The following is a 13,168-nucleotide window of genomic DNA, read 5'->3' on the forward strand; positions in this document are numbered from 1 at the left end:
ATTGTTGCATCTTTCTTCATGTAAAGGTAAAGCAAAATGTGTCCTCCGCATTTAACCTATCTGTGGTAGTGAACACACACACATTAGTGAACTAGGGGCAGTGAGTACACACACAGAGCAGTGGGCAGCCAACTCCAGCGCCCAGGGAGCAGAGGGCCTTACTCAAGTGGGGCCACTTGAGTAACAGTGGCAACAGTGGCAGCTTGCCGAGCCCGGGAATCAAACCCACAACCTTGTTATCGATAGCCCGGTGCTCTAACCGCTGAGCCACCATGTACCCTGTTGGTTCTCTTTCCTATTTTATTTTATTTTATTTTATTTTATTTTATTTTATTTTATTTTATTTTATTTTATTTTATTTTATTTTATTTTATTTTATTTTATTTTATTTTATTTTATTTTATTTTATTTTATTTTATTTTACCCTTCCTTCTTCTTAAATTTCTTACTTTTTTATCTTTCTTTCTTCCGCGCAGGCCGCTTGACTTTTATTTTATAAACCACCGTTCAGCTGGTGCTTTATTTTGAAAGGCGGCACCGCTCGCTTCCATCTTTGAGGAAATGTTGACGTTGATTACCTGTGAGACGATGCCGTGGCTAACGCTGTAAATGGAAACGCGCAGATGTGAATAGTTACTGTTAAATATTTGTGTTGTAACGAATAATGGCTATTTTAGTATTCTCTGCTGTTCTGAGACAGCTCGACACGCTTGATATCTCAAGCAGGGGCTCTTAAACCACACGAGAGTTGTCAGCTTGCTGGACAGATACACTGGCTAGCTACAATGTTGTGCTGTAGTCGGTGCCCTCGGGCTGCTTAGTTAGCTAGTGCTGGTCTTGTGGTCACTCTGTTGGCTGAAAGTACTGTACTGAGAGTACTGTAACGGTTTATACCTTTTTGTTGTTGAGTAGCTTAGATAGCTTACAGTCCCAGCAGTACGACAAACAATGGATGACAAGTACAGTAGCAATGTGATCTCCGGTGGGAAACTCGGACGAGTTGAGGTGCCTAATGCCAGGTAACCGGCTAAGCTAGCTTGGCTAACTTTGGCTCTTTTAACACATTGAACCCCAGATTTATCATTCAGTTTTCTGTTCCAGATGTGGCATATCCAGGTCAAACAAGTGAAAGTTCAACTGCCTGGGCTGCAGCAGAACTAGGATTTGCAACCTGGATTTGCTACCATTAATGAGCCAATTCCAATGCAGCTCATTTTGAGTCCCACAGGGTTCTGGTTTAGGGTTTGTGGAAATGATGCCAGTTTACATTAATATAGTAATGAGAGTGAAGAGCTGAAGAGTGGACCTACACAGTTTGGGTTTAAAGGCTTAAAAGTGAGCCTGTATATAGGGCTGGGCGATATGGTGAAAATACTATATCACAATATTTAAAGATCTTTTTATGGTACACGGCATCGATCACAGTATGTGTAATCACTGGCTAAACACATCAGTAGTGGCAGATTCTTAAAAACTACTATTCAGATACTCTCCTGTACTGAATACAATGATTTGTATTTAACATCTGCGGCACCTCTTTTAATTATACCAGTCTGATTACACTGTGGTAATGTCGACCAGTGTTTATTAGGCACCAACAATATCCTCAGTCCGATTAGAAAAGCATATTGTGTATCACCATAACAACATGTATCATGATACGATGAAATATTGTCTTGTATAGTACTTAAAGGGGTGCATGTATTTGTCACTGTCCAGTGTACACTGTACAGCAAAATGTGGTAGTGAACACACACACACACACACAGCGGTGTGCAGCCAACTCCAGCGCCCAGGGAGCAGGGAGGGTAAAGGGCCCAACAGTGGCAGCTTGCCAAGCCCGGGAATCGAACCCAGAACCCTGTTAGCGATAGCCCGGCGCTCTAACCGCTGAGCCACTACTGCCCCTACTTTAATGTGTTGTGGATTTTGAAGATAACAAAGACTTTCCTTGTCAATGTTAAATAGAGCCAAAGAGAATCATGTCATATTATGTTTTATATATTGGTCTCATTTAATGTTATATTTAATAGTTTTTTCTTTTTTCAGGTTGACCAGATATATAGTGTTACTGTTACTCACCAAGTTGTTGAAGGCTCTAGGAATCTTTGAATCCTATGATCTTCTTAAAGTTGTACATATTGTGCAGTTCATCTTCATTCTTAAGTTAGGGTAAGGAATGTTTATTTTAAATTCTTTCATTTACATTAAATGTGAGAACTATCTGTTTGTACATGCTAACATCTGTTTTTATTTTGTCTTTCTAACACAGGTGTGCAGTGATTTTACTTTTCTTTCAAAAACCATTTTCATCAGGTAAAATAGTCTCCAAAAGACAGGTATGTCTTGAAAAGATGCTGTTGCATATTAAAAAACATATTCTTAAGAGCGTTATCAGATGGATTAACATCACTACCAAACGCTTCTCTTTCAGTGGATCAAAATCTCCAAACATGCTGTTATCAGCTGCATAATCTCACTTGTAGGCTTCTTTGGGCTTACACTCTGTGGACCACTAAGGTAAGGCTGTGACCCACTGCTTTTAAGCTCCATCCTTTTCATAGTTTTGCATGTTTATTATGACCAGTGGACTAAGGGAAGATGAATTGTTGCAGGACGTTGCTGCTGTTCGAGCACAGTGACGTGGTGGTTATCTCCCTTCTTAGCGTTCTCTTCACCAGCTCCGGAGGTGGACCTTCTAAGGTTAGAGATTTTGGTGCTGTATGGAATAAAATGATAATGACTGTATGTTGACTGTTCAGAATGTTTTTGACTGTGATGTGGTTTGTTTGTTTGTTGTAGACAAGAGGTGCTGCTTTCTTCATCATTGCAGTAATATGTCTATTGCTGTTTGATAATGATGACCTCATGGCAAAAATGGCAGAACACCGTATCCTTCCCCAGTTTCCCCATGTTTTCTACCCAGTGTCATTTACATTTTGGAAAGCTGCAGTTAAAACTCCTTAACGGTTTGTTTCGCAGCTGAGGGACACCATGACAGTGCCTTGACTCATGCATTATACACGGGGATCTCGTTTTTAGGTGTGGCAGACCATAAGGTGAGTATTATTACTGTATTTTTCATGTAGTGTTGGATTTGGATAAAAGATCAAAGCAAAGCAAAGCAATGGTTTTTGGGATCTTTTTTTTTCATTCTTTCTCTTTTTTTCATTCAGGGTGGAGTTGTGATGTTGGTTTTGGCACTGTGTCTAAAAGTAGCCTTTAACACACACTCCAGAAAGCTGTCAGTGGAGATTGGAGGAGCCAAGCGCCTCTATGCTCTGTCCAACCTGGTCTCCTCTGTAGTGCTGTTGCCCTGGGTCATTGTGCTGTCCGCCACCACCGAGGTTAGGAGAGTTTTACTGTACAAATTATCATAGATGTTCAAAATGAAATGCAGAGCCCGTGTTGATGACTTTCCTAAAATCGAAACCCTCAGAGCAAGGTGGAGTCCTGGTCTGGCCTGATTTTGCCCTTCGCCATGATCGTCTTCTCAGTGATGATCCTGGACTTCTATGTGGAGTCTATCTGCATGGCAAAGTTGGAGCCACCACGTTGCGCTCGGCATGGTTCCATCTTCATGTTTCTCAGTGGCCTGCTGCTGGCCAACTTCTGGACACACCCGCTGACGGACCAGCTCAGGGTTATGAGCAAGCCTGGTCAGCAGGCCAGCACTGAGCATGTGCTCTCTGGGGGAGTGCTGGTTAGCGCTTGCTTCTTCATCATGTGTGAGTGACAAGGACTCGATTCTTAGTGCTTTTCCATTGTAACGACAACTGGTCCACATGAGATCAATACCATTACCCACATCAGATCAATAAACAGATTACACAGAGAGAAAATGCTGTGTCAGGCATAGTTCTGAGTGACATAATTGTAGGGGTGTAAAAATACACTTAACCCTCAATTAGATTCACAGTAATAGGTTTAAGATCAGATATTTTCACAACACTTTGAACAAAATTGATGATTTTTCAGGGAATATGAAAGTATTTACTTATAGTAATATTTCAGGATTTTACACAAATATGACTGGAATGCCGAATTGCCTCTAATCTGGGGGTTTTGTCATAGTTCTCCAAACAATTAACCACAAATAGAAAATCAGGGCTAAAATTATGACGTGTAAGCTTAATGAGACTAGAGCTAAGGGGTCAAGATGGTAGTGGTGCATGACATGACTATATTAAAAGTTACTTGGTGGTGCTTATTGTGAACACATTTATTTAAGCAGTACAACCGAATTAAGCCCAGAAGTGACTTCTGCACGGTGTGTATTTCACACACATTTTGGGAATGCAAGCTACAGATGTCATTTATTGTCCGTGCATTGCCTAAATAAACTTTGCAATGCTAAGAGCCAATAAATGGCCAATAGCTTTTTAAAACAAATACTCCCCTTCAGCTCCAAAGTAGCTGTTTGTTGATCTGTTTATTGGCCTAGATTGTATGTTTGGCAAGAATAGTGCATATAAAATAATGCACATACTTTTACACTGTGCAGTGGGCTTTAGATTGCATAGTAATAGGATTCTCCACAATGTCACATTTTTGCATTATCATGGTTTTAATGTGTTTCGTTGTCATGCCCTTATGCAGTTGTATTTCTTACTGTAAAGTTATTACTAAATGTTATGTTTACACTCAAGTAAAGCTTCTGTTTTCTGTGTCCTTTTTTTTTACAGCTGACAGTATATTGTCATCTCCCTCTAAGAAAGGACAGAAAGGCACATTGGTGGGGTATTCACCTGAGGGAATCCCTCTATATAACTTGATGGGAGATGCCCTGCAGCACAGCTCCCAGTCTCTACCCCGCTTCATCAAAGACTCACTCAAGCAGATCCTGGAGGAGTACGATTCCCGACAGATCTTCTACTTCCTCTGTCTCAACCTGGTAAAAATCAAATGGACAAATCTAAAATCTTTCTATTTAGGGATGCACTGACATGAGATGTGGCTTTATGCGCCTATCCAGTAATTTTCATGTTATGTTGTTAAAATGATGTTGATACATTAGCTTTTTTTTAAATATAGAAATTGGGATTATATTATTATCCACAATGATTAGAATCCAAGAGAAATATAATATACCATTTTGTTAAAGCAACAAGCTACAGATTCTACCATGATTCTCAAATCATATTGCATCCTTACTACTAAAAATGTATTGGAATCCTGCAGATTCAGTATTCATGTGGTCATATCTTACACACTGGGTGAGTAATAATATTGTTGTTCTTTATGTTAGGCCTTCACCTTTGTGGAGCTCTTCTATGGTGTATGGACCAACAGTCTTGGTCTGATCTCAGATGGCTTCCATATGCTGTTTGACTGCTCTGCTCTAGTGCTGGGACTTTTTGCTGCCCTCATGACCAGATGGAAAGCAACTAGAATATACTCTTATGGGTAGGGCTTCTCTTTTCTATTTTTACTTTTTAATTTAGTGTTTATCTTTAATGTGTGTGTGTTTTCTGAAGAGTTTGTCAAACAAGCCAGTATTTTTGTTCTGATTATTAATTATTATTTTTTATATACATTTATTTTATTTTATTTTTAATACAGGTATGGCCGTGTTGAGATCCTGTCTGGGTTCATTAATGGCTTATTCCTAATGGTCATAGCGTTCTTTGTGTTTGTGGAGTCAGTCTCCAGACTCATTGACCCTCCGAACATCAACACAGTCATGCTAGCGGCAAGTATTTTTATGAAGTATTACTTATTATTTTTTTCCACAAACCAAAACAGTCTTCTGTTTCCCCAAGGAAAGATGCTACAAAGGGTTCTGTGAGAGGTGCCATAAAAGAGCCACTTTTGGGTCTACAAAGAAGCATATTTATAATTGACATTTTAAGGCTTTAAAAAAATCCTCGCTTGGTGTTTCTTCCCCCAATCGTAAAGATTCTTCAAACTCACAATCAGTCTCTATTACAAACACGGTTCTGCTATGGCATTTTTTTATTGTCTAGTACAGAGCAAATTTGCTTTGCTTTAAATTTACTGAATAATTTCCCTCTACCGCAGTACAAAATATGAATATGTGAAATATATGAAAATCTGCACCTTTTTGAGATGTTTCACTTATTTGGACATTCTGTTTCCAAACAGCCAGTGTCTGTGGGTGGACTCCTTGTGAACCTAGTGGGCATCTGTGCCTTCAGTCATGCCCACTCCCATGGGGCTTCTAAGGGCAGCTGCTCAGGCCATGAGCATGGCCACTCGCATCATGGCCATGGCCATGGGCACGGAGAACACAGCCATGGAAGCCACGGCCACAGCCATGGGGGCCATGGCCATTCTCACAGCCATGGTCATTCCCACAGCTCCGGAGGAAGAGGCATGAATGCTAATATGAGAGGTAGCTTCACTTTTGTGTTTATAATAGCTGTCGGTGCAGTCTATAATTATATGTGCTAATATTATTGATATTAGAACTAGCCTTTTTGGTATTATATTACCATCAGGGAAAATCTGGCATTACTCAATTAAGGTACTGATGTTTAGTGGCACTCCATCTCATCCCAAATGTATTTAATGGTGCTTCCTCACAACCCCCCCCCCCACAGTTGCACTGCTTCACAGACAAATCCTTGGGGCCTTAATATCCCTCGGCATTGGATATAGTGACCTTGGATGCAAGAATGTCTAAATACTTTTGGACATGTAGTGTATTTGATGAATCCGGTGCACCACTGAGTCATGTGTTTTAAGGATGTAACTACATTTATAACTACATTTTGCTTATTTGACCCTTGTCTTACTCAGGTTAAGCCAATTAGTTAGATAAGGCTACAAAAGTGGAAATAAGAATCAACTTCTGAATATAATTAATAAGTAAAGCAGTATGTATGTGCTTATATACACTATTTTAACAAACATGAAACCTGCAATTACTGCTGTTTTGAGCACTGATTGTGTTCATTGATTGTTTCAGGAGTCTTTTTGCATGTGTTGGCTGATACATTGGGCAGTGTTGGAGTCATCATATCCACAGTTCTTATCAGTCAGTTTGGCTGGCTAATTGCAGACCCCATATGCTCCCTGTTCATCGCCACACTCATCTTTCTCAGCGTCATTCCCCTGTTGAAGGATGCCTGTGAAGTCCTTCTGCTGAGGATTCCACCTGAGCATGAGAAGGACCTCAGCTTTGCCCTAGAAAAGGTAGAAGTTAAGTATTTTGAAGAAAAATGTAGAAACGTTAGTGTTTAAGGTGTATACAGTAGAATACATTACTATGCAAAGGTTTTGGGAAGTCATTAATTAATAATAATTAATCATTAATAATTGGGTCATGTTTCGATAAATCTCTTGCTCAACATATAATGTTCTGAGGTGTGTATGACCTCTGCGCAGTACTGTGTTAAGTGGTGTTTTTCAAGACACACAGTATGCAATGTAACAGCCTTTTCTTTCCAACTCAGATTCAGAAAATAGAAGGCGTCTTGTCTTACCGTGACCCGCACTTCTGGAGGCATTCCGCTAGTGTTCTTGCTGGAACTATTCATCTACAGATCATGTCCGATGTTGTGGAGCAGCGAATTATTCAGCAGGTTTGGAAAGAGAACTCTTAAATAAAAACTTCATTATTTGTTAATCTTTTACAAGAACCCCCCCTAATAGTTTGACTTGCGTGCTACATGAAATAACTTTTGTGGTGTGATCCCATCAGGTGACCTCTGTGCTGAAGGATGCAGGTGTGAATAATCTGACGGTGCAGGTGGAGAAGGAGGCCTATTTTCAGCACATGTCTGGCCTCAGCACAGGATTCCATGAGGTTCTGGCAATGACACAGCAGATGGAGTCCATGAAATATTACAAAGATGGCACATGTATCATGTAACCAGACTATAAATGTAAATGATTTGCATTAAATAAAAATGTTTTTACTTGTGTTTTTCTGGTGTGGCTCATTTCTTTAGTCAAGTCAAGTCAAGTCAAGTGGGTTTTATTGTCATTTCAACTACATACAGAGTACACAGTGAAACGAAACAACGCTCCTCCAGGACCATGGTACAACATAGACAGTGCATACAAAACACAAGTGCAACACAATACAAGTGCAGACAGAGAATAATAAATAATTGGCGGTAGTGTGCAAATTATGCAGTGTGTAATAAATATTGAGTCCAGTGAGGTGGTAAAGTTATTAGTGCAAATGCTTTGTGCAAAAAAATGCTTCCCATTTTATCTGGGGTAAATGGTTGTAGAGAGAGAGAGAGTGTGTGTGTGCATGTAGCAGAAAAGACATCAGGTCAGAAGTTGAGTTGATTTAATTTTTTTTTTTATTAAATAGGTTTAAACTGAAAATTATGGGGTGTTTACAGTACCTGTTTATTGATGACCCAGTAAAGCCAGTATGTAGCCGTTTTCTAATATTTGACCATTTCAATATGTTGCTGTTTATTTAAGACACCAGCTCATTCATATTTGGTGTTTGTTTCCTCTTTGCTGCAGTAACAGCTTCTACATTTTTGAGAAAGAACGCATTAATTAAAACGTAAGGATTTGATTTCAGTCACAATAGAATGAGTGAGATCAATTACTGGCGGTGCATAAATGGAAAGATGGGTGGTTGGTTATGATTTCACTGTTACACAGACAAATTCTGGTGGCTTCACACCCCTTTAGCCAATGCTGGGATATTGGACATGGTGTCTTGGCTCATACTTTTCTACTGGAATTATCTGTAATATAAGATCACATGACAGATGATCATACAATGACCAATCCTATCAGCCAGGTACCTTGGATAGTTTAATTTGTAAGCTTCTATAGTAAGAAAAACATGTTTAGACAAATGTTTGTGGACCATGCACATGTCATCTTACCCTTCCAAACTTAAGTTAGTCTGGAGGGACGTATGGAAGTACAGAACAGCCATGAGTTACTAATTATATATTTCTTAACTGTTACGTTGTGGTTACAACTTATTTGTTCTGGTGATCTGAGGTTCATGAATGTAGAGAAAACTAATTGATCAGGATTGTGAGTTTGAATCCTGAGACATTCTGCTTTGCCATCAGCGGCCCGAGTCCGAAAGAGCACAAGTGGCCGTGCTCACTCCTCCATCACTCTTAAAGTGATGCTGGCTGCTGGCTCTCAGCGTGTCGGCGTGCCTGGCTATACCGCATCAGTGTTAGTTCATAAAGAGGCGGCGGCTCGCTTCACATGTATCAGAGGAGACATGTGGTAAGCCCTTACCCTCCTGTCCGGAGCACTGCTAGAATCACAATGCTCATTGCCAGTGCTAGGGGGAGCCGTGAAGGGACAGATTAATTAGCAGTACCAAATTAAAAGAAGGGGGAAATCTGCCAAATAAGTTGTGCTCAATAAAACAGCGTATTTCAGGATCATAAGAAAAATGTCATGTGTTGACAGTACAGCATTTTTATGGCTTTTGTAGTCATGCAATGTAATTAGTTTAGTAGATTAATATGTAATGAATGTTTCATCACAACTGTCATTTTTGCTCTGTAATATGAAAAAAGTCGCCCGGATCGAGAGGAAGAAACCTTGAGGGGAACCAAGACTCAAAGGAGAACCCATCCTCCTCTGGTCGACACCAGATTGTGCAATAAAAACCAAAACAAGAATAAAACAAGACTGAATTTATGATTAATACAATTATATTGTGTCACACTTTCATGATAAACAAACCAAAAGAAATGGTTTAAAAATGACTGAGAAAAAAAAAAAAAAAAAAAAAAAAGGTTTGATACTGAAAAATAGTTTTAAATTAGATTCACGGCAACACTTTTTGGATCATAGTGCCATTACCAAAATAGTGAGTAATTTCCCCAAATTAATCAACGTAAACTTTGGATCCATTCGTTTCCAAATATCCTCCGGTACACCAGGTGGCGATACACAGCTCGAGCCGCCTCTGCACTGTTTACAAACCCACCGAGGGAAAGATTTAACTACGGAGCCTCCGCCCTTTGGGGTGATCACGTGCTCATCGGTCGCCTTAGGAACGCATTGTTATCAGCTGTGGCTCGGCCAATCAGATTGCGCGGGTTTTGGAACGCAGCGAATCACATTCGAAAGAGCGACAATTTAAACCTGAGGGGAGGCAGAGCTGGTACGTGCTTGTTCAGCTCTAACCAGTTTACGATTCAGACCCCCAGAGCAACACGAGATCTGAAATGGCTCTTCGTATCACAAGGGTGAGTTCAAGCTTTGTTGTTTGCTTTTGTTTAAAAGCTTGTCTTATTAAAATAAGGTGGCTTAAATACGAGGTCTGGCTGTTGTATCTGAATGCATGCAGCTATTCTTGGCTTTACTTCTTTTGTTAGTCCCTCTGTGTTCAGCCCTCCTAATCTGCGGGTTTACTACTGAACGGAATGGCTAACTGTACTCCTCTCCTTCTGTTCTTTTACTTTACCATGTTTAGAGTACTCGCCTGGCCAGCAGCGAGAACCAGAATGCTGTTCCTGGAAAAGCAGCCCTTGCAAGCAAGCCCTCACTAAGGCCGAGAGCTGCCCTCGGTGAAATCGGTAATGCAGTATTGCCACGACAGACCCTGAAGAAAAAGGTAGCTATCTGTTCCCATGTGTCCCGTTTCTTCTTCAACAAGCTGTGTGTGAAACCTGCTCTAGTTAACTTGAGTTAATCTGCTTTTTTTTAAAGCAGGATGTGAAGCCTGCCCCTGCAGTGGTTGAGAAGAAAGTCATTGAGACTGTGAAGCAGCCAAAGAAAGATTTGCCTGAAGTTGAAAATGAGATTCAGGTGAGCTTGTGATGTGTAGATTGTGTGAAATGTGGGGTTTAATCTCATGGCTGTTTCTCCCTGTCTTCTACTGACTTGTTCCTGCACCTCCTAGTGTGGTGTCTGGATGGGAGCCATTTTTTTGACCTAGTGGCAGCATGGGGAGTAGAGAGCCATTTGAGTCAAACCTCCAATAACCTGTTTGTGCTGATTTGGTCTTTCATATAAAGTGGGATTAAGGAATTAAGTTAATTAACTTGTTCAAATGACTGATCATAAATTTGGGGTATGGCGGGGAAGTGATCCATTTGCAATTCAAAGCCTTCGGCTCAGTGTGGCACGCTGTAGAACCCCTACAGCATAACTGCTGGTTTAGGTGTAGGTCCTAGATTGGCTGACTGGTTAACTTGTCGCACTTTCTTAATTTCAGATTTTGTCTGAGCCTTCCTCCCCTGTGCCCATGGAAACCTCTGGCTGTGCCCCAGAGGATCTGTGTCAGGCTTTCTCTGATGTGCTGCTCAATATCAAGGACGTGGATGCTGACGACTATGACAATCCCATGCTCTGCAGTGAATATGTGAAGGACATCTACAAATACCTCCGGCAACTTGAGGTTGGCTTCTTAACCTCCCTCATTGCCAATCCAGTCTCGTCTAATGAAGCCTCTGTTTAACTTGTCTGTTCTTGTCCCTAGGCTGATCAGGCTGTCAGGCCAAGGTATCTGGAAGGAAGGGAAGTCACTGGGAACATGCGTGCCATCCTTATTGACTGGCTTGTCCAGGTCCAAATCAAGTTTAGGCTACTGCAGGAGACTATGTACATGACTGTGGCGATCATTGACCGCTTTCTTCAAGTAGGTGTAACTTTAAACTTGTAAACTATGTACATGAGGGGCTGGGTCAATTTGGTGATTTTGGTCAATTTTTTTCTTCCCCCAGGGTGGTAGTTAACTAAATGCCCCGTTACTAATGGATGGCTGTTTTTCAGGATCATCCAGTTGCCAAGAAGCGGCTCCAGCTGGTTGGCGTTACTGCTATGTTCATTGCCTCCAAGTATGAAGAAATGTACCCACCAGAGATTGCAGACTTTGCCTTTGTGACAGACCGTGCCTACACCACTGCTGAGATCAGGGATATGGAAATGAAGATCCTGAGGGTTCTGAAGTTTACCTTTGGTAGACCCTTGCCTCTCCAGTTCCTGAGGAGGGCTTCAAAAATTGGAGAGGTATAAAATGCCTCCAGCATTTCTTAATCACTGTTAATTTTGGGTAATCCTCCTTGGCTTGAAGCCCTAATCAAGGCCTGCTTTCCACCCTTTCCCAGGTTACTGCAGAGCACCACACATTGGCCAAATACTTCGTAGAACTCACAATGGTGGACTACGACATGGTGCACTTTCCTCCCTCTCAAGTTGCCAGTGCTGCTTTTGCCCTCATGCTTAAGGTCTTCAACTGTGGTGAATGGGTAAGTTCCCTTACTTCTTAAATTAACCATTTTACTAGATTATTCCTCTAATTCTCTGGCCTTTGTGCAGACCCCAACTCTCCAGTATTACATGGGCTACACTGAGGACAGCCTGATTCCAGTAATGCAGCACATTGCCAAGAATGTGGTGAAGGTCAATGAAGGACTCTCAAAGCACCTGGTGAGTGGTAGTTTCTTTACATACTTTTACCAGTTGTACATGATCATGTTCACTTCAAACTCACATCAACCTTTTCTTTCTTAGGCGGTTAAGAACAAGTACTCCAGTCAGAAGCAGATGAGGATTGCATCCATCTCTCAGCTTAAGTCATCACTGATCAAGGACCTTGCCAAGCAAGTTTCCTAATGGCTTTTGAAGAGACTTTAGCACTGTGTGCTGCTTGTAAATTGTAACTTAATTGCATGCTTTTACTTTGTCTTTTAATGCTTTTTTAAGAATGTAATCTGTGAGGTTGTGCATTTTGACCAGGGTTTACTTTTCACTGCCATTTGTCTGGGGAAATGTTGCATTATGCCACAACTGTACAATCTTGTAAATCTTAAATTTTCAATAAATCTTTTATGACTTCAGATGTTGTAATGACTACTTTCAATAGTGTTATTGCCCAGGTTCCCAAACCTGGTCCTGGAGTGCCCTTTGCACTTAACATTGTCATGTAATGCTGCTTTCCAAAGGGCCTGCTCAACTAGACCAGCTGTTGGGAGCAAGGAAATAGTACTTGTCCTGCATAACTGCTCTTGTGGTGTTAACCTCTCTAGGCCATAGGCTCAAAGCTTGTGTACTGCAACCATTTCCAGTTGTCTCTCTCGTTTGAGTTAAATTTAACATTATGTGGTGCTACTCACCTGCTCTGATCCTGGGGGTCTACCCTCCTGCAGACTGTAGTTCCATGTAAATGTACACAAATGTAAAGGTTGAGCTGTACAGGAATGTGGCTCTTCAGGACCACTGATCTAAGGTTATGACTACATGTAAGCAT

At 40.9% G+C, this 13,168-nt stretch overlaps 2 protein-coding genes across 3 annotated transcripts; both read left to right on the forward strand.

The window, feature by feature from the left end:
- The first annotated feature begins 571 nt into the window (after positions 1-571).
- slc30a5 (solute carrier family 30 member 5) lies at positions 572-7,889 on the forward strand. Its single transcript, XM_072673189.1, has 16 exons — positions 572-1,019; positions 2,050-2,172; positions 2,273-2,339; positions 2,435-2,520; positions 2,616-2,703; positions 2,803-2,890; positions 2,983-3,059; positions 3,177-3,347; positions 3,440-3,728; positions 4,686-4,894; positions 5,249-5,406; positions 5,563-5,692; positions 6,106-6,355; positions 6,932-7,158; positions 7,419-7,547; positions 7,667-7,889. Exons 1-16 carry the CDS (start codon positions 949-951, stop codon positions 7,835-7,837), a joined length of 2,334 nt encoding a protein of 777 aa, XP_072529290.1. The 5' UTR covers positions 572-948; the 3' UTR covers positions 7,838-7,889.
- Positions 7,890-10,092: 2,203 nt separating this feature from the next.
- On the forward strand, positions 10,093-12,699 carry ccnb1 (cyclin B1). Of its 2 annotated transcripts, none has more exons than XM_072673169.1 (9): positions 10,093-10,163; positions 10,391-10,531; positions 10,627-10,725; positions 11,135-11,317; positions 11,399-11,557; positions 11,692-11,928; positions 12,027-12,167; positions 12,238-12,348; positions 12,433-12,699. In XM_072673169.1, exons 1-9 carry the CDS (start codon positions 10,143-10,145, stop codon positions 12,532-12,534), a joined length of 1,194 nt encoding a protein of 397 aa, XP_072529270.1. In that variant the 5' UTR covers positions 10,093-10,142; the 3' UTR covers positions 12,535-12,699. The 2 variants fall into 2 exon arrangements, with proteins under 2 accessions (XP_072529270.1, XP_072529278.1); XM_072673177.1 differs by having other exon boundaries at positions 10,630-10,725.
- The last annotated feature ends 469 nt before the right edge of the window (positions 12,700-13,168 follow it).

The sequence above is a fragment of the Salminus brasiliensis genome, chromosome 1 (genome assembly GCF_030463535.1).
Source record: "Salminus brasiliensis chromosome 1, fSalBra1.hap2, whole genome shotgun sequence".
NCBI classification, from domain to species: Eukaryota; Metazoa; Chordata; class Actinopteri; order Characiformes; family Bryconidae; genus Salminus; species Salminus brasiliensis.

Coding starts and splice junctions, on each gene's coding strand:
- slc30a5 (XM_072673189.1), top strand. CDS start 949: ATGGATGACAAGTACAGTAGCAATGTGATCTCCGGTGGGAAACTCGGA. Junction 2,173..2,272: donor ATCTTCATTCTTAAGTTAGG/GTAAGGAATGTT, acceptor TTTCTAACACAG/GTGTGCAGTGATTTTACTTT. Junction 6,356..6,931: donor CATGAATGCTAATATGAGAG/GTAGCTTCACTT, acceptor TGATTGTTTCAG/GAGTCTTTTTGCATGTGTTG.
- ccnb1 (XM_072673169.1), top strand. CDS start 10,143: ATGGCTCTTCGTATCACAAGG. Junction 10,164..10,390: donor TGGCTCTTCGTATCACAAGG/GTGAGTTCAAGC, acceptor TACCATGTTTAG/AGTACTCGCCTGGCCAGCAG. Junction 11,318..11,398: donor AATACCTCCGGCAACTTGAG/GTTGGCTTCTTA, acceptor TCTTGTCCCTAG/GCTGATCAGGCTGTCAGGCC.